The sequence below is a fragment of the Citrus sinensis genome, chromosome 3 (assembly GCF_022201045.2).
Source record: "Citrus sinensis cultivar Valencia sweet orange chromosome 3, DVS_A1.0, whole genome shotgun sequence".
Lineage (NCBI taxonomy): Eukaryota > Viridiplantae > Streptophyta > Magnoliopsida > Sapindales > Rutaceae > Citrus > Citrus sinensis.
In genome coordinates, this window is record NC_068558.1 from 48,606,043 (window position 1) to 48,629,188 (window position 23,146).

Genomic DNA, 23,146 nt, shown 5'->3' on the forward strand with positions numbered 1-23,146 from the left:
TTGTATTAAAGAGGGCACGGTGACGTGATATCTACGATGCTAAACAGTTTTGTACGGGGCTGGGTTTACTTAACAATGAGTTGGGATACGCATGGGCTCATCGAAAGATTTCTGTAGGTTTGGGCTTGGGTTTGAATAACAAAGCCTTCTTGCACGAGGTTTTGCATATCTTCCAATCACGGAAGAATTTCGGACTGGCACAGTGGCACTACTGCCACCCCTCTATTTTCCTTATAAAATCCCTCTTGTTTTGTATTTATAATCTTATTCTTTATATTAAAGGCAAGAATTTATCTAATTAAATTCACCTCCGGTTATTTTATTTGGTCATTTTCTCTATTACAACCACTATAAACTTACAAACACAAAAAAGCAGTCGAATGTAAAAGAGTAAGAATGTGATATAAATTAGGTTTTATCTCAATTTGTGTTTGCTGCACAGATAGTTTTGTAAAGTTTTAACAAATTACTATCTTTATGAGCAAATTAGGAGACAACTAGGCTTGTGCTTATTTTGTTTAAATAAATTAAAAATACATACGATTGAGTTAATTACATGTTTTTATTTGTTTTGAAGAAGGCAAGAACACCAAATATGCATTTGAAAAGGTTTGACAGTGAAACTGGATAAATAATCTTTTTAATTGAAAGGTTTATTGAGGAGGTTATTTTGGGAATTAAAAAGAATAGTAATGAAAAAGGGATTTGATAAAGATGGTGGAGATGCACCAATAGCCTTCCCACAATTTTGAGAACAACAACAATTTGCGTGGAGCTATCAGCGCCCTCAATTATTCTATAGTCCGTATTTACAATTTTAACCCTATAATATATCACATAAAAATAAACTCAATGTATCACTTCACTAACAAACTCTTTAGTCCTGCATGAGTTTCTTCTTATTACCAAATATTGGCACCTGGTGGCGATTTGAGTCCCTACTGAAAAAAAAAAAAAAGCAAAGAAAAAAATATTTAATGTTTAGTTAATTTTTTTTAATTTTTTTTTTATCAAAGTCTCCAACAAACTATACCAAAACCCCCAATAAATTTACACTTAGAGTTGGACTTTGTGAATTAGAATATAATCTATAAATAATAATATTAAGGGTCCCTTTATAATGTTGTAATTTTTTAACGGCATCAATAGTGTAAAAAATATGTATCCTTGGATCTATTCAGCGGTATACGTTATTCCATTAATAAAAAATTTTAATCATTTTAAAAATATTATAACTAGATGAAAAGGTAATTTTAAATTTAATAATTGAAAAAAATAGAGATATGATAATACAATTTTATCTCATTGAATTGATCTGAAATTAGATTATTGAGGACTGCCTCAGCTCCCATATGTGCTTGGAAATTGGATCGAAGAACATCTTCAAAGAAATTTTCAAGGCCAAAGTAATGGCGAAGGTAACTTCACAGGCATGTAGCTTTCAAAACTTAAAGAAGATGCTGTAAATCAATCTAAGTTGTATAAAATGAATTCACCATCTTCATCCCTCTCTCTGTGTCTCCTTTGTACCATCGTATTCATTCATTACTGAAATTTTTTGGTGCTTCAATTATTGATCAATCTCAAACTTGAACTTTCAAGTTAAAAATTTAACATTGTCAGATAAAATAACTAAACAAGTCATATGTCCTTCCAACTAAAATACCTTCTGGAATATGTTTTAATAAATGTTTATTTCTTAGAACTATAAAATAATAAAAAAATTATTTTCAAATACCATTAATTGGATTTTTTTCTCCAAATCAATAAACAATAAAATAGTTTCTCACTAGACGACAAGACCAAAAGCTTTAATGTTTTTTTTGTTCAAAACAAAAAAAATTGGCAGGAGCAGACTCTCGTAACGGTAACACGTGTAACTCACATGCATAGTTGTCAAGCGTCAATCCCTTAAACCGGATTTTGACCGTGTCCTCGTCCTCTTTTAACAGAAGATCTCAACCACCTCCACCTTGGAAGATTCCTACCAAAACCCTTGTCTTCCATTTTTCAATGCGTGATTCCAAAACCCTAATTTCTCAAATCAATCACTCTTACGCAACAACCGCGTCTATTATTTCTCCATTTACCGAAATTTTCTCAATTTCAAAACCGAATCGTCGAATCTCTCACTCTCCATGTTCCTAAACTCTAATTTAATTCAATAAATCTTCCGTCTGAAGAAGTTATAATTTCTCTTGATGGATCATCAAGACTCTCGTGAACGTTCAAATTCATACCATCTAATACCAAATTCATCGATAACGCACTCAGCGTGGCTCGAAATCAGGCTCTTTTATGTGCGGATCTCGCCTTGCGTGATTTCCAGCGTGCCCGATCACTTAACCCTCTGTCACGAGCGTCGCGAGGTCGGCGTGTCTTTAGAAATCAACGGCTCACGCGTTCCCTCATCCGATACGACGTCGCTAACCCTGCGTCGCGATCGGCTCAATAAGGAATCATCGGAGGTGACGTATGTGAGCACGGATAGCGTTCGCGTGACGGGGAGTATTGATTTTGAGGTTTTTGACAAGGACATGGTTTTGTGTGGGTCGTTGGAGAGGATGGAGTCCACGTGGAATAATGGGAGTGATTCGAGGACGGCGGGGTGGAGTATGGATTGTTATACGGCGATAGGGTCTGGTTCTTCAGCGTTTTTTCAACCGAAGCTTGGGGTTTCGGCTCCGGCTATTGAGGTTTATATTGCCGGTTGTTGTGGAGGTGTGCCGGTGATTTTGACAAAGACGATACAGGTGAGTCCAAGAAGGAAGGGGTACAGACACTGGATGCTGGACTCAATTCCAGAGGATGAGGAGGTTGAGAAGAATTTGAAGGGCGGTAATGGGTTGGTTCGACAAAGGAAATTGCAGGTATATTGAGATTCGAGATTTTGATGTTGTTTCATTTTCTTGTGTTGAAATTTTTAATGGGATGCTTTTACATTGCAAATGTTTGTATGGTGGAGAGATGAAAGTTAGGGATTCTGATTAGGATTTTGTATCAGCTTGACTATGTAGTTAGCCTTGGCGATAACGATCAGTTTTCCAATCGTTACACAAAATTTGATGATTTCAAAAGTTGGAATAGGTTTGATGGCATATATATAAAAAAAAAAAAAACTTATGGTGGCTTATGGCGACACCAAATTAATTATAGTCTGCTTTGAACTTCTTGAGCCCCTGACTGATTTTATTAGTGTCTGTACTTTTACATGATGGCAATCTTTATGCAATGCAAATGAATTTGATGTCTCCTTGTATATTGAATTCTTGGTTTGGTCTACGAGGTGAACTTGTTCTCTCTCCCACTATGTCTGTCCTCTATGTAGAGTATGTTCTATTGCATCAAAAAGTGGATGCATGAAACCAGTATGTTAATTTGTGTTCTTGTAATTGCAGAAAATGAAGCGAGATCTATAAACTTGTGAACTCAACACCTTTGAGAAACATGCACAATCCTTTATCGGCAAGCTTCTGCCATCCTCCCAAACTGGCCAGCTTGTCTGTTTAGTATTACTATTTTTTTCTGTCATTCTCTTGGTTTTAACTCGAATTGCATGAAACCCTCTTTGGAGATCTAAAAAAAGTTTACCATATATAGGACTCTGAAGGTTTTTTTCGTTGCCTTCTTCTTTTTTTATTTTTTATTATTTATTTATTTAATTATTTTGGCTGCATGGATGAATGCCAACTGTACGACGTGTTGATGTCACTGCTTAATTTTATTTTCAAGTATGGCTTTTGGCTTTAGATTACTGTTGCAGAATATATGTTTTTCATACATGTTTCTGTTATTTTCCTGTGTATTTTTTGAGATTTGTGGTATCTTTTGAATCTTTTAGCATTTTTTTTTAAACTTAACATGTGCATGCAATTGCATTTTTAATCAATGTCTGTCTATTCCAGTAAAGGTTGTCTATTTATTTCTGGGGCTATGCAGATTACAGAAGCGGAGTTCAATGATTACGAGTTGGATGGAAAAATTGGGGAGAAAATCTACTCCGAAGACATGTACTATGGTGAGGATGGCCAACTTTCATGGTTTAATGCTGGTGTTAGAGTTGGTGTTGGAATTGGCTTAGGGATGTGCCTCGGAGTTGGAATTGGTGTTGGTCTTCTAATGCGTTCATATCAAGCAGCTACTGGGAGGTTTAGGAGGAGGTTTTCCTGAACTTAATCATTTCTTTGGGAATTTGTTTTTCTGGTTCAATGAGAAAGGAAAGTAAAATTCTTGGGGATGTCAATGGAAGTTAGAGATACCTCACAGCTTTAGCTGAGTTAATAACCTATGCATAAGAAGGTAACTTAAAACATGTTGGTCATGAGTTTTTGTAGATGATAAAGAGGTGTATGGTGTATCCGTTAGTAGTTTGAGTTTCTTCTTGTCAAAAAGCTGTTGGGGAGCAGATGAATCGGCTGTCTCATTCTCATGACTGCTATCTAGACTATGAGGCTGTTTTGAATTAAATATGGATGTGATGTAATGTGCTGATCGATCTTTGCACCAGCATGCCTTTAAGGTATTAGCTCTGGAGTTCTTAGTAACTGATGTGTGTGTAAGGGATATAGAGACCTCTTCAGTACCAGCATAAATTACCTGGGTGTGAAAAAATTGTATCTATTTTGCCTGTCCTGTAAAATTTTGCTACTCTGATGTGAAGTTTTTAGTCTTCTTGTTTTGAACTTTTCATTGTTAATCTAACAGTGTTGAAGTTCTGTATCTAGGTTGCGGTAATTCTTTTATTTTATTAATTTTAATTTGTTGCGAGCTACTTGTTTCTTTCTGAAATAAATGAAAATTCTTTTCAATGCCTATTAGCAGTTTTATCGACCACAGTTTCTTGTCTTTTCTACTGGAAGCATTGAGAAGATGGATGAGTTTCTTATCATTAGACCACGACGGATCTGTTGGTATGTGGTTCACAGCACATTTTCGGATAGAAATTGTTAGAAATTGCAGAGCACAATGTATCTCTTTTGCTGTAGGGTTCTGTACGGATGATGATTATTATTGTTATTATTTTTCTGAAACTACTTCTTAGCTTATGTTTGGTTGACTATTCTTCCAGAACTGTCCACTTTTTCTCTATGATTCTTTTTTGTGTGTTGATAATTAGCTAGTAATCTCATGTGGTCAGAAAGCAGGTTTGATTAATGTATGTTGAGAACAGAACAGTTTCTTTTCATCAAACAATATGCTAGCAAAGGAAATGCCAAACACATCATCTCCCAAGTGTTGCTTTTACCAAGTATCACAACTGTATCCGAACTTTCTACGTGCAACTAGTTTACGGCATTCCTTAGCAAAAGTGTTGCTTGACTTGCTTCCTACTCGGATTTAGTGTATCCACTACCACTGGCCAAAAAATCCTTGTTGCATCCAGCGGTTCGTTCTTGTGTACATCGATTCCTTCCTACTTATTGGGACTCCACTCTATACCATCTTAGAAACCCACTAGGTGCGATTATGAAGCCTCGTGTGAAGGTTTTATTTGTTTCAATTTCTTACAGTTTCAAAAAAAAAAAGAAAACGAAAAAAACTAACTTACAGTAAGCAGGAAGTTCACGCACAAAAAGATTGGCGACGAAGATGAAAAAATACGAGGTTCTTCCTTTCTAGTTTCCTCTCATTTTTCTTATAGGCTTCCGGTCTTTAAAATTTGAAACTGATGAGAAACCCTAAATTACATGTTTTACATGGGTCATCGCTGACAAAAACCAGGACATAACAGGAATGATCTAAAAAAAAAGACAAAATAAATAAAAAAAGGGTAAGATTTAGGTGGATCGCAGCACAGGACTCCGTGGCGGTCATTTCAACTTCTCCTCTGCCTCTGGAGCAGCAGCAGCAGCAACTGAAAGAAGTAAAGAAATTTAAAAAAAAAAAAAGGGGAAAAAAAACACTGATCATCGAAATCATCCTTCAACTTAGCCCTTAGAAATGTAATTACATCATTAAACCCTAACCACCACAACTGACAAGTGACATCACCACTAAGTCACTAACCACGCCGATCTAGGTGAAGAAGAAACAACACACTTGATTCTTGCCAGGAGATGATGAAAAACAGATTCCCTGCGGCAATGCCTCATCGTGATAACCCTACACCTCTCCCCTCTGTGGTCGCTCTCAACTGCATCGAAGATTGTGTCTTAGAACAAGACTCCTTAGCTGGCGTCGCACTCGTCGAGCACGTACCTCTCGGCCGCTTAGCCGATGGAAAGATCGAAGCAGCCGCTGCCGTCCTTCTCCATTCTCTCGCGTACCTTCCACGCGCAGCGCAGCGCCGCCTCCGCCCTTACCAGCTTATACTCTGCCTCGGCTCCTCCGACCGCACCGTCGACTCCGCGCTCGCTGCCGACCTCGGTCTCCGTTTAATCCACGTGGATACCTCTCGAGCTGAGGAGATCGCTGACACCGTGATGGCTCTCCTCCTCGGCTTGCTGCGACGGACGCATCTGCTCGCGCGCCACGCGCTTTCGGCATCGGGATGGCTTGGCTCGGTGCAGCCTCTCTGTCGAGGAATGAGGCGTTGTAGAGGACTAGTTTTGGGGATCGTTGGTAGATCTGCGTCGGCCCGGGCCTTGGCTACAAGAAGCTTATCATTCAAGATGAGTGTGCTTTATTTTGACGTTCCTGAGGTACGCATTTGATAATGATGGTTAAATTTAAGTAAAATTTTATGTTATATTTGTTTTTGGCTGCAATTTTATTGTTGTTCGTATGTGTTGAATCAGATGGAATTTGCTGATTTCTTATTCATGTTGTAACTCTTATGAAAGTTTTGATAGCTAAAAATGTGATTTTGTGAATAGATTAAATATATTATTATAGAGGGGCTGTGTTACAGGTAGATTATAATTGAGTGTTCTCTTAGAAGTTGCTGAATGGTTCTAGAAAAAAGTTTTTCTTTTCTGAGATGGTTGTGGTGTTAAGACACAACCTAAAGAGTGAGATTGTGTATATTTGCAATTCCTGATGGTTTTTTAGGATTCAGCATATGCTTTTTAACTGATATTGACTAACTTGGTCTTTTGTTCTTATTGCTAAGTTGTGTGGTTCTTGTAGTTAGGGTTAAGATATAGAGCAAGATCATCACTATTTGGAACTACAAACGAAGTAAAAATATGTTTTTTTGAACTCTGCTGCTGGGTTAAGTTTCTTTAGTTATGGTGACAGGCACAATTAGTTGTTGCTTATGTTAAAGAGGTTTATCTGGTCATGGTTTAGGGTATCAAACTTGCAGAAGGTAAGCTCAGAGCGGATCTTGTGGTGATGTGTATTGAGCTGGGACTAGTTGTATATTTTTCGTACACTTTTTTGGTTGCTGTGGATATTTTGTATGAAGATAACGTTCGGTGTCTTCCATTATAACTCTTTAACATTTTACTGCATTTGTTTTAAATATGAATGACTGGTGTACACAATTATTTGAGTCGAAGTCATGATTACAACAGTTCCATATGAGATTCTAAACAAATTAAACATTTATTTTGTTTTGCTGAATTGGAGAGTTAAGCACGGTACTATATCGATTGCACTCTTCATCTTAGAAGATATGCGCTTCTAGTTACAGCTCATACATTGAACCTGATGGATCAGTTAGTATGATATAGGTGACTATATGTTTAACAATGCATGAGGACTACTGAAATTAGAAATGACCTGGCAGCTTTAAAAAGTGTTTGCAATGAAATATAGTGAATTATTCTAATGCTCGTGTACCTGATCAAATGGTTAGAAGTTCTCCTTGGACAATTTTGAGCTTTGATTTTCTCTATGCATATAATTTGGTGTTTATTCTTGGACTTTGATTTTCTGAGTTATCTTTTTTTCCTTCAGGGCAAAGGTAAGGTAACATTTCCTTCAGCTGCCCGAAGGATGGATACCCTTAATGATTTACTAGCAGCAAGTGATGTTATATCACTTCATTGCGCTGTAACAGATGAAACGATTCAGATTATCAATGCAGAATGTTTGCAGCATATTAAGCCCGGTATATTAATTCCTTCACATTGAACCTCTTAAGCAATGTTTTGAGATCTCTTCTATTTGCTTATTAATTTGGAAAAATCTTTCATCTCTATTTAGGGGCATTTCTTGTCAATACGGGCAGCAGTCAACTATTGGACGATTGTGCTGTGAAGCAGCTTTTAATTGATGGCACCTTGGCTGGCTGTGCCCTGGATGGTGCTGAAGGGCCACAATGGATGGAAGCATGGGTATGATAACTATGCTTATGGCCTGAGTTTAAGGCATGGCATGTGTATTGTGTTACCAGGAAGTAAACATTAGATATTTTGTTGACAGCTACCTCCATGAGGTTCCATTTACTTTTCCTCTACCCCTTATTAATATTTCTTCTGTGGCATTCTTTTACATGGAGTTGCTTCTTTGGATAAATTTCAACATGTCTGCTGGTTGTAGCTAGTTAATTAGTTCTCATTCTAATGAAGTGTTGGACACTTGAAACCCTTGTTTAACTTATAGTTTGTTTGACATTCTTTGTGCATAAAACATTCTGCATTAGCTATTGTGGAGCAGCTGATCTCAAATTATACATTGTGCTCAATTCTTCGGTTTTTGGCATAATCTGGAAATATCTGAAAAACTTCTCTGTATGTGCATGTTTACACGTGGTTTTTCAGCACCATTGGTCTGTCTCACATTCACTTGCTTTCAGGTTCGAGAGATGCCCAATGTACTGATACTACCTCGCAGTGCTGATTATAGTGAAGAAGTGTGGATGGAGATAAGGGACAAGGCCATTTCTGTATTACAGACATTCTTCTTTGATGGTGTTATTCCGAAGAATGCCATTTCTGACACGGAAGGATGTGAAAATGAAATAGATGATGAAATTGAACAATACAACAAACTGGACAAAGTTAGCACTCTGGAGGGTTCTGTTGGTGGCCAACTGACAGATGATATTCAAGTTAGTCCTGAAGACTCCCTGAAAAAGGGGATCAGTTGGTCAAGAGATTCTCCCAGTCAACTTCAGGGTTCAGGTTTTTCTCAAAATTCTGCTAACACTAAATCTGATGGAAGGCGCAGCAGGTCAGGTAAGAAGGCCAAGAAGAGGCATGCCCGTCAAAAATCTTTGCAGAAACCAGATGATCCTTCTGCATTAGAAAAAGAAAGTACCTCACACAAAGAAGACGATACTGCTATGAGTGGCACTGATCAAGCTAGTTCTCGGTGTGCTTCCCCTGAAGAATTGAGAAGTAGGAAAACACCTATAGAATCAATACAAGAATCAACTTCCAAAAAGCTTTCAAGATCTAGCAAAAAGCTTAGTGAAGTGTCCGGTGAAACACTGAAAGATGGGTATGTTGTAGCTCTATACGCAAGAGATCGCCCTGCACTTCACATTTCCAGGCAAAGACATAAAGGCGGCGGTTGGATCCTGGAGACAATGTCAAATGTAACAAAAAGAGATCCTGCGGCTCAGTTCCTTATTTGCAAAAGCAAGGTTTGTCGGAGGTTCTTTTTACTCAGTGTAACTATATGGTAAGCACAATTTGAGTTGATTATTTTTACTAGCCAACATGATTTCTGGTTCTTTTCATCAGGACACAATCGGTTTGCGTTCTTTTACTGCTGGAGGAAAGTTATTGCAGGTAATTTTTATACTTTTAGTCCTTACATAATTAGTTGCGAGGTTTTTACTTTTTATCCAGACATTTTAGAGTTGAATGTAGAGTGTTCTTTCTTTTCCAGAAAGTACAGGTCAAATCTTCTTTAAATTTTAGAAGGTTAATGATTGAGAGAATAGCACTTGTGAACTTAGATCTTGATCTCTTTCAGGTAAAGAATTGAGATCTGAATAATTATGGGAATAGTGTGGTTTCTGTGACATGATTACACTGTTCTAGTAATTCCTAATGGTGGTGGTTAATTAGAACTTTGCATTTGCTGCTGGGACCTTTTCTCCCCCCCCCCCCCCCCCCCGAATGTATCACAGACCAGAAGTTTTAGACTTGGCATAGATTAATTTAATAATCTTTTAGAGAGTTCATTTTTAGCTAAGTTGACATTTCATTTAATAAAACCAGATTATGAACCTCAGAGTCTATGCGGGGAATTTCTTGGAGGGTAAGCTGTTCACTTGCTAAATAACCACAGATATAGGTTTCATGCATCAACTTGAAATTATAACTAATTTCTTCCTCCTAAAAATCTTATTCATCTAACTTTCCATTACTTCACATGTTGCTTTTCATATCTAATATGGAAAGAATATTTTCAGTATGAAATGTTCTAAAAATGGGAAGGATGTGTTCTACTCTGTTTTGTTGTTTTTTTTCCTGATTGAAGTAGTAAGCCAATGCATCAACATATGGTTCAGTGCTCGGGGATGAAGTCAGATTCTATCTTAACATTGCAGATTAATAGAAGAATGGAATTCGTATTTGCTAGTCACAGCTTTGATGCTTGGGAGAGTTGGGCAATAGAAGGTCCACTAGAGGAATGCAGGCTGGTCAACTGCAGAAATCCCCTGGTATTTTTTTTCTTTTATTTCTTTCCTAAAATCCTTTAAATTTTGCCCTGCCAATGCATTGGGTAAAATTGTGAGTTCCATCTGGCTTTAAGCTTTTTCAATGATAGTTATAATCAAAGAAATTAGCAAATAGCTAAGGGTTCATACTTTGATTGCGCTGGATTTGATATAGGTTTTAGGTTTATGGTCCATTTTAATTGATTTTTAAGAGGTAGTTACTGAAATTTCAGTAAACCTGGCACCAAAAATAAATAAATAAATGCAGTCCTATGTTGCTTCTCTTGATTCAAACTGCAGGCTTTTTTGGATGTACGTATTGAGATTCTGGCAGCGGTTGGAGAGGATGATGGGATTACTCGTTGGCTTGATTAGGACAGTTGAGAAGCCTTTGACCCTTTTTTGGCCCCTTGTGAGAATTTGAGGTTTGTATTTCCTGAAAACTGCTTGTAAAGTAATTTTTTCTTTTGTTACATTTTGAGATGTTAAAAATTTTCCGCCTTTGCTTGGGTAGTGGGTTTGGTTCTTGAATAACTCTACACTTAAATGTACAAGAGATTGTCCTTTGTTTATTTGAATAGGGTATTTTCCATTCATCAATGAAGACTCATTGAAGTTCTATCATTGATCACTGTTGTAGCAAATTGTTCTGATCTTTTTTTTAACTTCAGTAGGTAGGGCTATGCTTGTGTGGCGCACTTGGTAGTACTCAAGACAAATTTCCTTTCGAAGGCTTTTAATCACTAAAAATGATAAATGTCTCGTGGGTAATTTCCCTACAAGAATATATATATATATTCTCTGCACCGACTTGGACCACGAGTCCGTCTTGACCAGGCCCTAATCTGGGGGGCTAGTTAGGTGCCCCAACTCCATTGACCCATGAGACAACAAAAAGTGAAAATTTTTAAGTTACCTAGAAGATCTTTTTAATCACTGAAAATTGCTTGGGTACGTAAAACGTACTGCTGTTCAAGTTTCTTGTAGGGAAAGTACCATCGAAGAAGTCATAGGAGTTAATATGTAATGTTGATAAAATAATCAAAATCTTGCTTTAAGGATGTCTGTGTGAGCCACTAGGGATGGCAACTGGATCGCTCCATAATGGATATTTACAATATCCATCTAATTGGATCGGATAATATTCATCCAAAAATTTTTTGATTTTGAAATGGATATTTTAAAATTATATCTAGATGGATATGGATGGATATGGATAATTATTTTTATCCAATGGATATCTGTTTAACCTAACACAAGTTTAAAAAATTTTAATTTTATAAAATAAAAAATATAATAAACAAACAATTATAAAAATATTTATATTAACTAGTGAAAATTTTAAATTCCTCTTATATTAAAAACTAAAGTTTTCAAAATTATCGTTTAATTTTTTAACTTATTTAATACTATTAATAATTATTATTTTATTTTATTAATTTAATATTATAAATGGACATCCATCGGAAAGTCACCGGACCTCGTCGGAATGTCGTCGGACATTGCCGGATCTCTGTCGGAATTTGTCGGAAAGTTACCGGACCGCCGCCACTGACCACCGCACCGCCATTTTATTTTATATATATATATATATATATGTATGTATTATTAGTAATATAAATAGTTTAATAACCAAATTTAATATTAGAATTTTAACTATTTTATATTTTATTTTTATATAATAAAAATAAAATATCCATGGATCTTCATAGTTATATGGATAAAATCCATATCTATGTCCAATATTAAATACTGGATATGGATATGGATATATCCATTATGGATAATTATAAATTTGTGTTTAGATGGATATTTTTCCTCCATAAGTGGATATTTGCCATCTCTATGAGCCACTCTTTTGACCTTTTGCTCGGCAATTCCTTGTTCTAACATCGATGAGTTTTTTTCTAGGTAGATTTGGGAGCTTGATTTTTTTCTTATTTAGTTATAAGAGTAAGATTTTATTTGAAATTGAGGTTGGGTAGTTGTAACTTAAAATATTTGGGTACTTAAAACGTATTGTTGCTCACGTTTCTTGTAGGGAAAGTACTATCGAAGAAGTCATAGGAATAAATATGTAATGTTGATAAAATAATCAAAATCTTGCTTTAAGAAAGTCTCTGTGAGTCACTCTTTTGACCCTTTGCTTGGCAATTCCTGGTTCTAACTTCTCGATAGTTTTTTCTAGGTAGTTTTGAGAGCTTGATTTTTTTCTTATTTAGTTATAAGAGTAAGATTCTATTTGGGATTGAAGTTGGGTAATTGTAATTTAAAAATTACAATACTAAAGTATTTAATAGACACTAATACCGGTAATTTAGAAATTAATTTGATTTGATTATACACTCTTATGATGAAAAATTTGTTATATATTTATTAATTTTGTCAAAATTATTATTTAAAAATTATTTTTACTATATACTTATTGAGTAATGATACAGCCACAAACTCTTGTACAAACTTATTTTGTACAAACTGACGTGGCATTAATTCATTGGTTGAATGAAAATATAAATTAATAAAAACAAATCATGTGGGTCAAGTGATGTTTAATTCAACCAATCTTATCATGCCACATCAGTTTGTACAAAATAAGTTTGTACAAGAGTTTGTGGCTGTATCATTACTCATACTTATTAACTCTTATTTCATAATTATAATTTTTTTCACTGTAATTGTACTTAATGCCAAGCAAGGCCCAACTATTTATATTCTTTTTAGCACATTTTTGGACTGGGCCTCATATGCCTATTTCAATTTATGTCTGGATTCTAACTAGGGCAGGACTTTTGATACCTGTAAAAAAATTTCATAAAATTTCTTTTTAATTGAAATTACTTAAATAATCCAAGACAAATTAGTTTATTTCTTATTTCAAATGGATATTCAATTAACATTTAACAAAATTTTTACACTTAACTCATTTTATGATTTGCATTTATATTTATATTTATATTTTTTTGGAGAAAATGATAAGAATTTAGAGTTATGAGGATAGAAGTAATATAATAAAAAAAATTAAGATAAATTCAATATTTTAAGATTTGTATACAATTTAGGAAGAATTTTTTTTTTGTTAAAATTTTATGGAAGATAGTTAACTGTAATATATGGATATGTATTTTATCATTTAAAATTTAAAGAAATAATATTCAAAAGGGAGTGTCATAAGAATTTTAAGCTCCACTCTTCTAATTATTATATCAATAAAAGTTAAAGAATGGAGTTATTAGCATCTTTAAAAAAATCTTTTAAAACCGCTTTTCTAAATTTACTCTATCGAAGTATTTAAAAAATTGTAAGATTGTTTTTAACACCCCACTTAATTCCCAGAATAGCTTTGATTCTCCACTCTTCTATATATGTCCTCATCTATAAAATTTGACTCACTGTATTTGGCATAAATGATTGTTGAAGCTTTAGAGAAATGGTGAAGAAGACTGTTGAGTGGTTTTTGCTTGCATTTTGTGTGCGAATAGTTTTAATCCAAATAAATTTTAAAAGGTTATAAGTGTTAGCCTTGGGGTTTAATTTTCTTATGGAGAAGTTTCTCACAGTGAGCTGAATTTCTTGAATAGAAATAATAATGAATTTTTATCTTTATTTTTTTCTCACAAGTTACAACGATAACTATATGATAGATTAATCCCACAGGATATAACAAACGATATTATTTCAAAAATTTGTATTGCCAGCTAAAAAAATTTCATGTCGAAATTGAATTACCATTCGGATTTTTCATGAAGCATGTATGGCTTCTTGTAATTTTGGTGAAGGTTAAAACAGTAAATATACACAATAAGGGTCTTATGAGATTTTTGGAGGGATGCTAATAGCTCTACTCCGTCTAATATATTTTTTTGGTTAAAAAAAAAAGAGATTTAAAAAATATTCTTGTGACTTCAAAGAATCTTTTTTCTTTTTTTTTTTCCCTTTCAAGGGATCAAACACTGTTGACTATACAATATGATCATGGACCCATATACTAAATACATTGCGCATAGGTGATAGGGGACCGACATATAAATTCAATGTAGAATTTGCATCAATTTCCCAAAAAAGAAAAAAGGAACAAGAAAATATTAGAATTTGTATCCTATTGTATAAGTTTACTGTGATTACTCCCAGCCCATCATAAACTATAAAACACCCCAGGGTCATATTGATTATGCAACTTCAAAAACAAAGTAAATGTACATATTTAACTAGACATCGTTATTTTTTTTAATACTAATTACACATCACATTATTGTATCACATATTTATTTACAATTGCTATTAGAGCAGACGTTACATTGATATTTACAATAAGATATATAACTAAGATTTATATTATTACATTAATTCTATGAAATATATGTCCAAATATATGACCCTCACATACGAAAGATATCTCTGCCCCACTCACATTTTTTTTTAAAAAAAAAAAACTTATAAATTAACTCCATACAATTATTTATTTAATTGAGGGATATTGAGCCTACGAAGATATCGTTATCTTAAATTATAGTTAGATAGAAATTTTGCATGATGAAAATTTTGTTCTCTTGACGTGCCGGTTATCGTTTCCTTGTGCAATCTAATGGTTTGCAGATTTGACAAGCAATCTTTAGAAGTAATTGGTGGAAAGATAGTAATACACTTAAAAAATTTTAAATTCCAAGTTACAATCGATTGATCACCTAAATAAAAAATGATAACATTTAATAATTAATTTTTATTTTAATCAATAAAATAAATATCACATCATCTACCATGTTTATTGTAATACAATATTTATAGACCAAATTTTGTAAACTTATCATTACAGATAAGAGATATCAATTAGTAATGAACAGGAGAAAATTCAATCAAAACACAGCCCTACAGTTTGTATAAAAATTACTTTAATATAAACTGGGCTGTCATAATTGGCACCGTTACTTAAATGTAATAACTAATAATTTCTTTCCTCTATATCGGGGAAAAAAAGAGAAAGGAAAATAGTTTCTTCCTAAATGCTGTTTTACCGGAAAGAAAAGGTAAAGATCTCAACGGACAAAGGTGATCCTGGACTTTGCTAGAACTTTCAATAACAGCCTCTTATTTGTTGTCCCCAAGGAAGAGGTGCGAAGATTAATTATACGAGTCAATAAACGAGGACCACACGTGGCATCATCGTTACCCGTTCAACTGAGAGCGCGTAAGATTCAAAATGCTTGCTGCTCCCATCATTAGAACCGATACTTTCAAAAGTTTTAATCAAGAAAAAGCAGCGGCACAAATCGAATGAATTCTCTGGTCAAATCAACCAAATAGCCAAGCTATTTAAGGATATTAAAAAAAAAAAACACTGTTTTTTTCTAATTGAAATATTAAATTAGTTACCCATCACTTAAATACAACAACTGAAAATTTGTTTTCTAAAAGTATTTTACATTTATGTTGGTAAATTTAACTTCATATGAGATGTGCTGCCAAAAAGCAAATTTGTCTGGAAAAAAAAAAAAAACTCTTTCAGCTAATTTCTTTTAAACTACTGATTTGTATTATAAAATTAGATATATATTAATACAAATTATATCAGATATCTGTTGAGATTACTTAAACCAATTTCATTATAACGTAACTTAAATTTTTACCCTCATAAATATTAAAAAGATATTTATTTGTCATGAATCAATAAAAATTTTTTTTTATCTAATTTTAAATTGAAGGAAAAAAATAAAAGGCCCTTAAGCACTAGCCCTTACGATTAAGGGCTACAGTCCGCCACTCAGCCTTACTGTTAAAGTTGAACCACATTCCATAAGGTTAATGTGAATGGGTAATCCAAACTTCCAATTAATATTTTTTATTTATATACTAATTTTTACGAGGTGCTGTATAAATTGCCACATTGCCGAAGCAGTGGATGCTCCAGCCCCTAGGTTTCAGTCGACACAACCAGATCATGCCACGTGTACCTTGAAAATCAAGTGGATATGACGGTTTCGTCCTAACTCCCATGAGTCATCACCCACAAGCCACAGGTCACAGGCTCTATATAAACCTCGATCTTTATTAGAGTAATAGAGACTACCCTCGTCAATCTCATTCTTGTCTGACTCACCAAAAGCTAAGATCAAGGCAAAAACGAATATTACAATTGAAAACAGAAACTCGATCAGCATTTAACGAATTAGCTTATGGTGTCCGTGAACCCGAACCCGGCTCAAGGCTTTTTCTTCTTCGATCCCATGAATATGGGGCATCCCGGTCCGAATTCTCTCCCGCCAACTGGTAGTTACAACGCCGCGACGACGACGAATGATTCTACTACTGCCTCAGCTTCGACTAAAAGTACAGGTGCAATAAATACTATGTCGTTTGCGGAGGATCCGAGTAAGAAGATTCGGAAGCCGTACACAATTACTAAATCTAGAGAGAGCTGGACGGAACAAGAGCACGACAAGTTTCTAGAAGCTCTTCAATTGTAAGTGTGTTTACTTATTCATTTTTATTTTCCTTTTTTTTTACTGTATTTTCTTAATTAAGTTATCAGTTGTCTTATGCTTGTTTGGTAGCTGAGAAAAAGTAAGGGAGGAAAATTTAAATTGTGAAGTTGGATTATCACTTTTTTTTAATTTTTACCTGCAATTTCTAATCTACTCATATGGAGAATTAGCATTTTAATTTGAGATTTTCATTTATCCTATTACAGTGTATGATTATATTAAGTTAAGTAACTAAATGTTTCATTAGAATTCGACGTACGCAGTTCCCTTAAGTGGACTTTGAACAACTATTGTTAGTGGCTTAGTATTCAGTCTATAGCACTTTGCTTAGGTATTGTCGCTTTAGATTGTGCTTTCTTTTAGTTATTTTTCTACTTAATAGTTTCAGTTGTCGGTAATTCCATTTGTTGATAACTATGAGGCAATGAGAAAATAAAACATTGAATTTCCTGCTTACGTACTGTGTTCATTTTTAGTGGACACCTACTTCCTTTTTTCAAGCCTAACAGGTTTAGGTTCTTAAGACAAATGATTTCTTGGCTTCAGCTATATTTTTTAACTAAAGGGTTTGTCTTTGAACCTTGACTTGTTTTCTATTTTAAAAGAACCTTCTGGCTGCATGCATGATATGTAGGACCAAGTCATTTGGATGCTTAACATGGAAACCCAACCCCAACGATACATTTATCTGTAAAGAATAGTTCAGTGGTTGCAGTTTCAAACAAGTAATTTATATTTTGTTAGTTGCCATTGATGTCATGATGATGTTATCTCACTCATCCTATCTGTGCAAACATGTTGACTTAAATTTTCTTCTTGATTTTCTTGTATCTTCTTAATTCTAGATTTGATCGTGACTGGAAGAAGATTGAAGCATTTATTGGATCCAAGACTGTCATTCAGGTAGTTTCAAACTAAGTCAAGTCTAATCAAGCAAATGCATGTAAAATACCTACCGTGGGATTAATTTGCACTTTGGCTGCTTTAATACTTGTGTTGACCCTATTATGTTTGATTTCTTTTTTCCCATTTATTTACTTTGTCTAGGTATAGAACTCATCTTCGTCAATCTATTTGTTTATTAAAAGCTAAGCAATCTTATTGGCAGATACGAAGTCATGCACAAAAGTACTTTCTAAAGGTTCAGAAGAATGGGACAAGTGAACATGTACCTCCCCCTCGACCAAAGAGAAAAGCAGCTCATCCATACCCACAAAAAGCACCTAAAACTGGTCAGTACGGTTTACCACTCATTGTTTTCTTTAATCTTTTTCTTTTCATAAGCTTATGCAACAACTCCTATATTTTGGATGGTTTTTTATTGTGGTACTACCTTTGCTTTTACGTGTATCTCCAGTTCATGGTGTATCACAATTTGGTGGGCAAGTTCAATCATCAGCAGCTCTGCTTGAACCAGGATATATTTACAGGCCAGACTCTTCATCTGTGCTTGGAAATCCGGTTCCTGTTGCGGCCTTGTCGTCCTGGAGTTATGACTCAGTGCCACCAGTGAATGTATCGCAAGTGACTAAAGGTATCGTTTGTTCCTGCTGCATCTTTACCACTTCAAGATATTTTGTAACATGGTATGTGAAAAATATGAATGTTGCTATAATATTACAATATCCGGTCTTATCAGATGATGTGGGATTGCCTGGATCAAGCAACGCTCAGAATTTCTGCTACAGTAGTAGTAATGACAGCACTCTAAGAACTTGGCCAGTTGGTGAAACAATTGATCGAGGGGATCACGGAAAACCCCGAAGAGGTAGTATCCTTGTTCTAATTTGAGCTATATGAGCACTGAGGTGCAGGCACTAGTAGACTATGAATGTCTGAGTTAACAGCTTAATAAATTACAGATAGTTCTCCTATGCTGCAATTTCATCTTACACTATCATTAAGAAAAAACTCTTTGCTACCTGCTCATGAATGACATCTCTGACACTTATTTGTACACTATTAGCATGTTTAAGAGGGTGCATATGAGCAAAGCTTTCGGTAAAGCTCTTGATATGAGAATAGCTTTATTGAAAATTTTCCATTGTGTTGGGATATAGGCTGCAAACTTTGAGAAGTGTATAAGCTGTCCTTTTCTTTTCTTTCCACTCATATTATCATTCTCAATGGAGCTGCATAAAATTCAATGGTATATATTTTTCCTTGACTTGCCTTGCTGCCTATTTATCTTGTAATATGATAAGAAATGGCTGATATGTTTGAGTCAATTCTGGTTTCTTTGAATCATGATTGTGCCTTATACCTAGCACATTTTATCACTTGTTCTTAAATTCTTTTGCTTATGAAACAGTTCTTTGTTTGATGCAGTTATGCCTGATTTTGCTCAAGTTTACAGCTTCCTTGGCAGTGTCTTTGACCCCAATTCAACTGGTCACATTCAGAGATTGAAGCAGATGGATCCAATAAATTTTGAAACTGTATGTTATTATGATTTTTTAATTCCTCTTAGCATATGTTGTGGACACAGTAATCATGTTTATGGAACTGCCTATAGTGCATAATTCCCTTTTCCTCTTCTCTCTTAGTGAGATCCCCATCTTGATTTTGCATTCTCTTCCGAGAAATTTGTGATTTACTTTAATAAATTTATATGGCTGTCTTTCAGGTATTGTTGTTGATGAGAAATCTTGCCATCAACTTGACTAGTCCTGAGTTTGAGGACCACGTAAGTACTTGCCTTTTCTCGGCTCTCTGCAAATCTTGTGTCACTTGATATTGGGTTTGCTGGAGTATAAATGATTAGTGATGGTGATGGGTCTGCATTAGTCGAAGAACTTTTAACTTTGATCTGTCTTCACGTTGTGTACATGCATTCAAGCAGACTAGGGTTTTTTCAATTGTCATCCAAGTTTCTTAGCTTCTTTCATGTTGTTTTAATTTGTTTCCATCTTGTTTCTTCTTTCAATAATTCATCTTTCTCTCTTGTTTTTCTTTTGCTTATGTTTCTTCTTTTGATTGATAGACACCCTTGAAACTACTGTGTATTCCCTGTAGTAGGGTTACAAATGTCACCGCATTAAAAAACATAGCAACAAAGTTGTATCATGTCATCCATTTACTTATTAAATGTTTTATAATGTGGATGCAGAAAAGGTTGCTTTCGCTTTATGATGTAGAATCTGAGAGGAATAAATTTGGTAGTCTGCACGCTGGTAACTCAGAAAGTGCCATTCCATCAGCGTAAAAGGTGAAATAATATAGGAAGATATTTCTTATTGTATGCATAATTATATTTTGTTCGGTGAATCATCCTGGGCTGCTGCTGACCATGAATTTTGAATATCAGGGAAAATTTCGGTTTCACATTCCGTTGCCAGCAAGTACAGTACTGGAGTGATATATATATATATGTAAATAAGTTTGTGTTGACATAGACATGTGATTGTGATCTGCATGGTTAGTACATCTAGCACATAGGCTGTTGGTCACTGAACAAGGTTTTTTCTTCTTCCTTCTTCTTGGCCTATATGTGTATATGATATAGAAAGATTTCTTGTTTATGTGAAAATGTCTTACGATTTTTGTTCAGAGGCTTTCTTGTATAGAGATTTGAGTGACCTTAAAAGAGTTTTTCATTATTATATATTGTAGGAAGGTTTATAGTTGGGATTTGTGAATGTAATTTCTGGATCTGTGTGTGTGAGAGAGGTTGGATTTAACTAGAGTGGCTCTTATGCAAGAGAGCCACATACTCCATTTTCTTGTTCCTTTTTTTTTTTTTAACTTGCTCTGTTCAGGTGCTTAAACATTTCACTCTGGCTGGCAATGATACGTGTTTGGTGAGCCAACCGTCTACAGATAACCCAAACTCAGTTGAACGATTGGCCGCCCTTTTCAGAAATCATGCACGTTTAGTTGTGTTGGAGTGCGCGAGATTGGTGAACAAAATTAAATTGGATATGATTAGATTACATTTAGTTGTATTTGATATTGTGTAGTCCAAGGTGGGATATATGATTATTTAAATGATTTTTTCTTTAAAAAATAATGTTTTTAATGAGTAATTTCAGTTAGCGCAAATGAAAACTAATTAAACATAAAAAATAAAAACCGTCTTAAAAGAGTACGGTGTATTTGATGAATCCATAAAATTACTTGTTTCACATTTATTTCACATTTCAACCAATGATCGTGTTCTAAAAATTAAAATTTTTCTTTATAAATCCTTAAAATCCTACGTGTAGTTCCTATTTTAATTTCTCCTTTTTATTATTATCATTATTATTATTTTTATCTCTTCTAAGTCTCAAATCTTATCACTGTGCCATTTGAATACTGATAATCGATCGGAACAAAGAAATAACGCCAAGTTGATATTACAACAAATAAAAAAATGCCACTATGCCATGTGGATATCATCCTGGCTAAATGGGCGAGGCTGAGTTTTGCAAACAGCAGAGGGTTCTAGGCTTAAGAGATCTGATCAGCTTTAACCAAGCGTTAGTGGTCAAGCAAGGATGGAGGCTGCTTCAGCTCACAAACTCCTTAGTAGCTAAAGTCTTGCAGGGAAGATACTACAAGCAAATCTGACTTTTAAAATGCTAAGGTTGGTTGTAACCCATCTTTTATAGGGAGGACCATATTATGTGGTAGACAGGTCTTACAAAAAGGCATTAGATGGAAGATTGGAAAATAGAGAAAAAGTGCAAATATACAAGGACAAATGGATTCCTAAACCGATCGCGATGACCTTTAAACCAATCTTATCACCATTATTACACAGGGATGCTTCAGTTGCTGAGATGATTGACTTTGAGAATCAGTGGAATGAAAACCTAATCCGACAACATTTTTTGAAAGAAGACGCAGAGCGATTCTTAAAATCCTTTTGCTTAGAAGGTCAAAGGATGATGAAGTGCTCTGGCATTTTGGCAAGGAAGGATATTATTCTGTTAAAAGCGGTTATCAAATTGATCTACAGTTAAAATATTCCAGCACTCCAAGTTCTTCAGGTAATGGATCTAAATACTGGAATGACTTGTGGAATCTTAATTTACCTGAGAAAATCAAATTTTTCTTGCGGAGGGCGGCTAGAAACTTGCTCCCAACTGCAGAAAACCTCTAGAAAAAAAATATTATGCCAACTCCAATCCGTCAGAGCTGCAGGCAAGGTGTGGACACTATTTCTCATGCATCTTACAATGCAAAGGCTCAAAAGATATGGAGGCATGCCCCTTTTATAGTAGAGCCTTCTGATACCACAAATCAGGACCTGTTGTCTGTTATGCAGGAATTGTCCAAGAAGTTCACAAAGAATGAAATGGAGCTATTGGTAGCGTATTGGCGGGCTGCTTGGAATGCACGGAGCAACAGGATTTTTGAAGCGAAAATGGTGAATCCCCTGATATCTGTAGTTGTGGAAGCTTTCAAAAGGGTTAAAAAGTCAGGAAAACACCCCTAAACAAGAAGCCTGTGGAACTAAAAAGCAATGGGAACCTCCACCGAATGGAATGTACAAGATTAATGTTGATGCAGCCATAGAAGATGAAGCACAGCTAACTGGATTGGGGACTGTTGTGAGAGATTCTAATAGCAAATAATGGCGGCCAGCGTCAAAACTGTACCATTTTGTGGGGAAAGTAGATTTTCAGAAGCTGAAGCTGTGGAATGGGGATTAAAGGCTGCTAAAGAAGCAAAGATGTCCACTGCGATTGTAGAAACAGATTATCAAGAATAGCCAACCTAGTCAACAACAAACAAGGCAGCAAAACAGAAATCGTTTGGGTAGTTTCAGAAATACAAAGCATGTGTTAGGATTTTGAATTTGTAATTTTTTTTTACGCTCCTATAACGTGCAATTTAGACGCTCATTACTTGGCTAAGTTAACCATAGGATTCAAAGAATCAGCCATATAGATTAATGAAATTCCACCTGCCATTATGGATGTATTCCCAAAGTTGAAGTAATGAAAGTGTTACTTTCCTTTCTCCCAACCACCCAAAAAAAAAAAACAAAAGGGTGCGGCGAGCAGCAAAAACACACATTGGTTAAATAAATTACGTCCATTTCCTGTCTACCTCTTCCCTGCTTCCCCAAAAGGCTTAAGAGGAGGAAGATCCATTTTCGGCCTTTGGAACATGCAAAAAGTGAGAGATGGACGGTGAAGAAGCAAATTTTTAAGGGCATCGTCGCACTGGCCATCGCACC

At 35.0% G+C, this 23,146-nt stretch overlaps 3 protein-coding genes across 8 annotated transcripts; all 3 read left to right on the top strand.

Annotated features, from left to right (window-relative positions):
• The first annotated feature begins 1,937 nt into the window (after positions 1–1,937).
• Positions 1,938–4,812, top strand: LOC127901031 (uncharacterized protein At1g01500-like). Its single transcript, XM_052436849.1, has 2 exons — positions 1,938–2,870; positions 3,940–4,812. The coding sequence occupies exons 1-2, from the start codon at positions 2,202–2,204 to the stop codon at positions 4,168–4,170; spliced, it is 900 nt and encodes a 299-aa protein (XP_052292809.1). The 5' UTR covers positions 1,938–2,201; the 3' UTR covers positions 4,171–4,812.
• Positions 4,813–5,445: 633 nt separating this feature from the next.
• LOC102621165 (C-terminal binding protein AN) lies at positions 5,446–11,564 on the top strand. 5 transcript variants are annotated; one of them, XR_003062104.2, is made up of 8 exons: positions 5,451–6,641; positions 7,843–7,996; positions 8,092–8,222; positions 8,684–9,475; positions 9,576–9,623; positions 10,391–10,504; positions 10,802–10,926; positions 11,173–11,564. XR_003062104.2 is itself a non-coding variant. In XM_006491121.4 (7 exons), the coding sequence occupies exons 1-7, from the start codon at positions 6,057–6,059 to the stop codon at positions 10,874–10,876; spliced, it is 1,899 nt and encodes a 632-aa protein (XP_006491184.1). In that variant the 5' UTR covers positions 5,452–6,056; the 3' UTR covers positions 10,877–11,125. The 5 variants fall into 5 exon arrangements, 3 of the variants coding, with proteins under 3 accessions (XP_006491185.1, XP_015389717.1, XP_006491184.1); XR_003062105.2 differs by having other exon boundaries at positions 11,176–11,564; XM_006491121.4 differs by lacking the exon at positions 11,173–11,564 and having other exon boundaries at positions 5,452–6,641; positions 10,802–11,125.
• Positions 11,565–16,543: 4,979 nt separating this feature from the next.
• LOC102620405 (protein REVEILLE 3) lies at positions 16,544–21,002 on the top strand. Of its 2 annotated transcripts, XR_003062129.2 has the most exons (10): positions 16,544–16,955; positions 17,823–17,880; positions 18,086–18,209; positions 18,335–18,511; positions 18,617–18,745; positions 19,306–19,415; positions 19,604–19,663; positions 20,087–20,185; positions 20,285–20,435; positions 20,736–21,002. XR_003062129.2 is itself a non-coding variant. In XM_006491118.4 (9 exons), the coding sequence occupies exons 1-8, from the start codon at positions 16,669–16,671 to the stop codon at positions 20,180–20,182; spliced, it is 1,041 nt and encodes a 346-aa protein (XP_006491181.1). In that variant the 5' UTR covers positions 16,544–16,668; the 3' UTR covers positions 20,183–20,185; positions 20,285–20,694. The 2 variants fall into 2 exon arrangements, 1 of the variants encoding a protein (XP_006491181.1); XM_006491118.4 differs by lacking the exon at positions 20,736–21,002 and having other exon boundaries at positions 20,285–20,694.
• Positions 21,003–23,146: the final 2,144 nt, after the last annotated feature.

Bases quoted from the DNA above. Each gene is read 5' to 3' on its own strand.
- LOC127901031 (XM_052436849.1), top strand. From the start codon at position 2,202: ATGGATCATCAAGACTCTCGTGAACGTTCAAATTCATACCATCTAATA. The intron at 2,871-3,939 runs GTATATTGAGAT...GGGGCTATGCAG, and splicing joins TTCGACAAAGGAAATTGCAG to ATTACAGAAGCGGAGTTCAA.
- LOC102621165 (XM_006491121.4), top strand. From the start codon at position 6,057: ATGATGAAAAACAGATTCCCTGCGGCAATGCCTCATCGTGATAACCCT. The intron at 6,642-7,842 runs GTACGCATTTGA...TTTTTCCTTCAG, and splicing joins TTTATTTTGACGTTCCTGAG to GGCAAAGGTAAGGTAACATT. The intron at 7,997-8,091 runs GTATATTAATTC...ATCTCTATTTAG, and splicing joins TTTGCAGCATATTAAGCCCG to GGGCATTTCTTGTCAATACG.
- LOC102620405 (XM_006491118.4), top strand. From the start codon at position 16,669: ATGGTGTCCGTGAACCCGAACCCGGCTCAAGGCTTTTTCTTCTTCGAT. The intron at 17,881-18,085 runs GTAGTTTCAAAC...TCTTATTGGCAG, and splicing joins GATCCAAGACTGTCATTCAG to ATACGAAGTCATGCACAAAA. The intron at 18,512-18,616 runs GTATCGTTTGTT...CGGTCTTATCAG, and splicing joins TGTATCGCAAGTGACTAAAG to ATGATGTGGGATTGCCTGGA.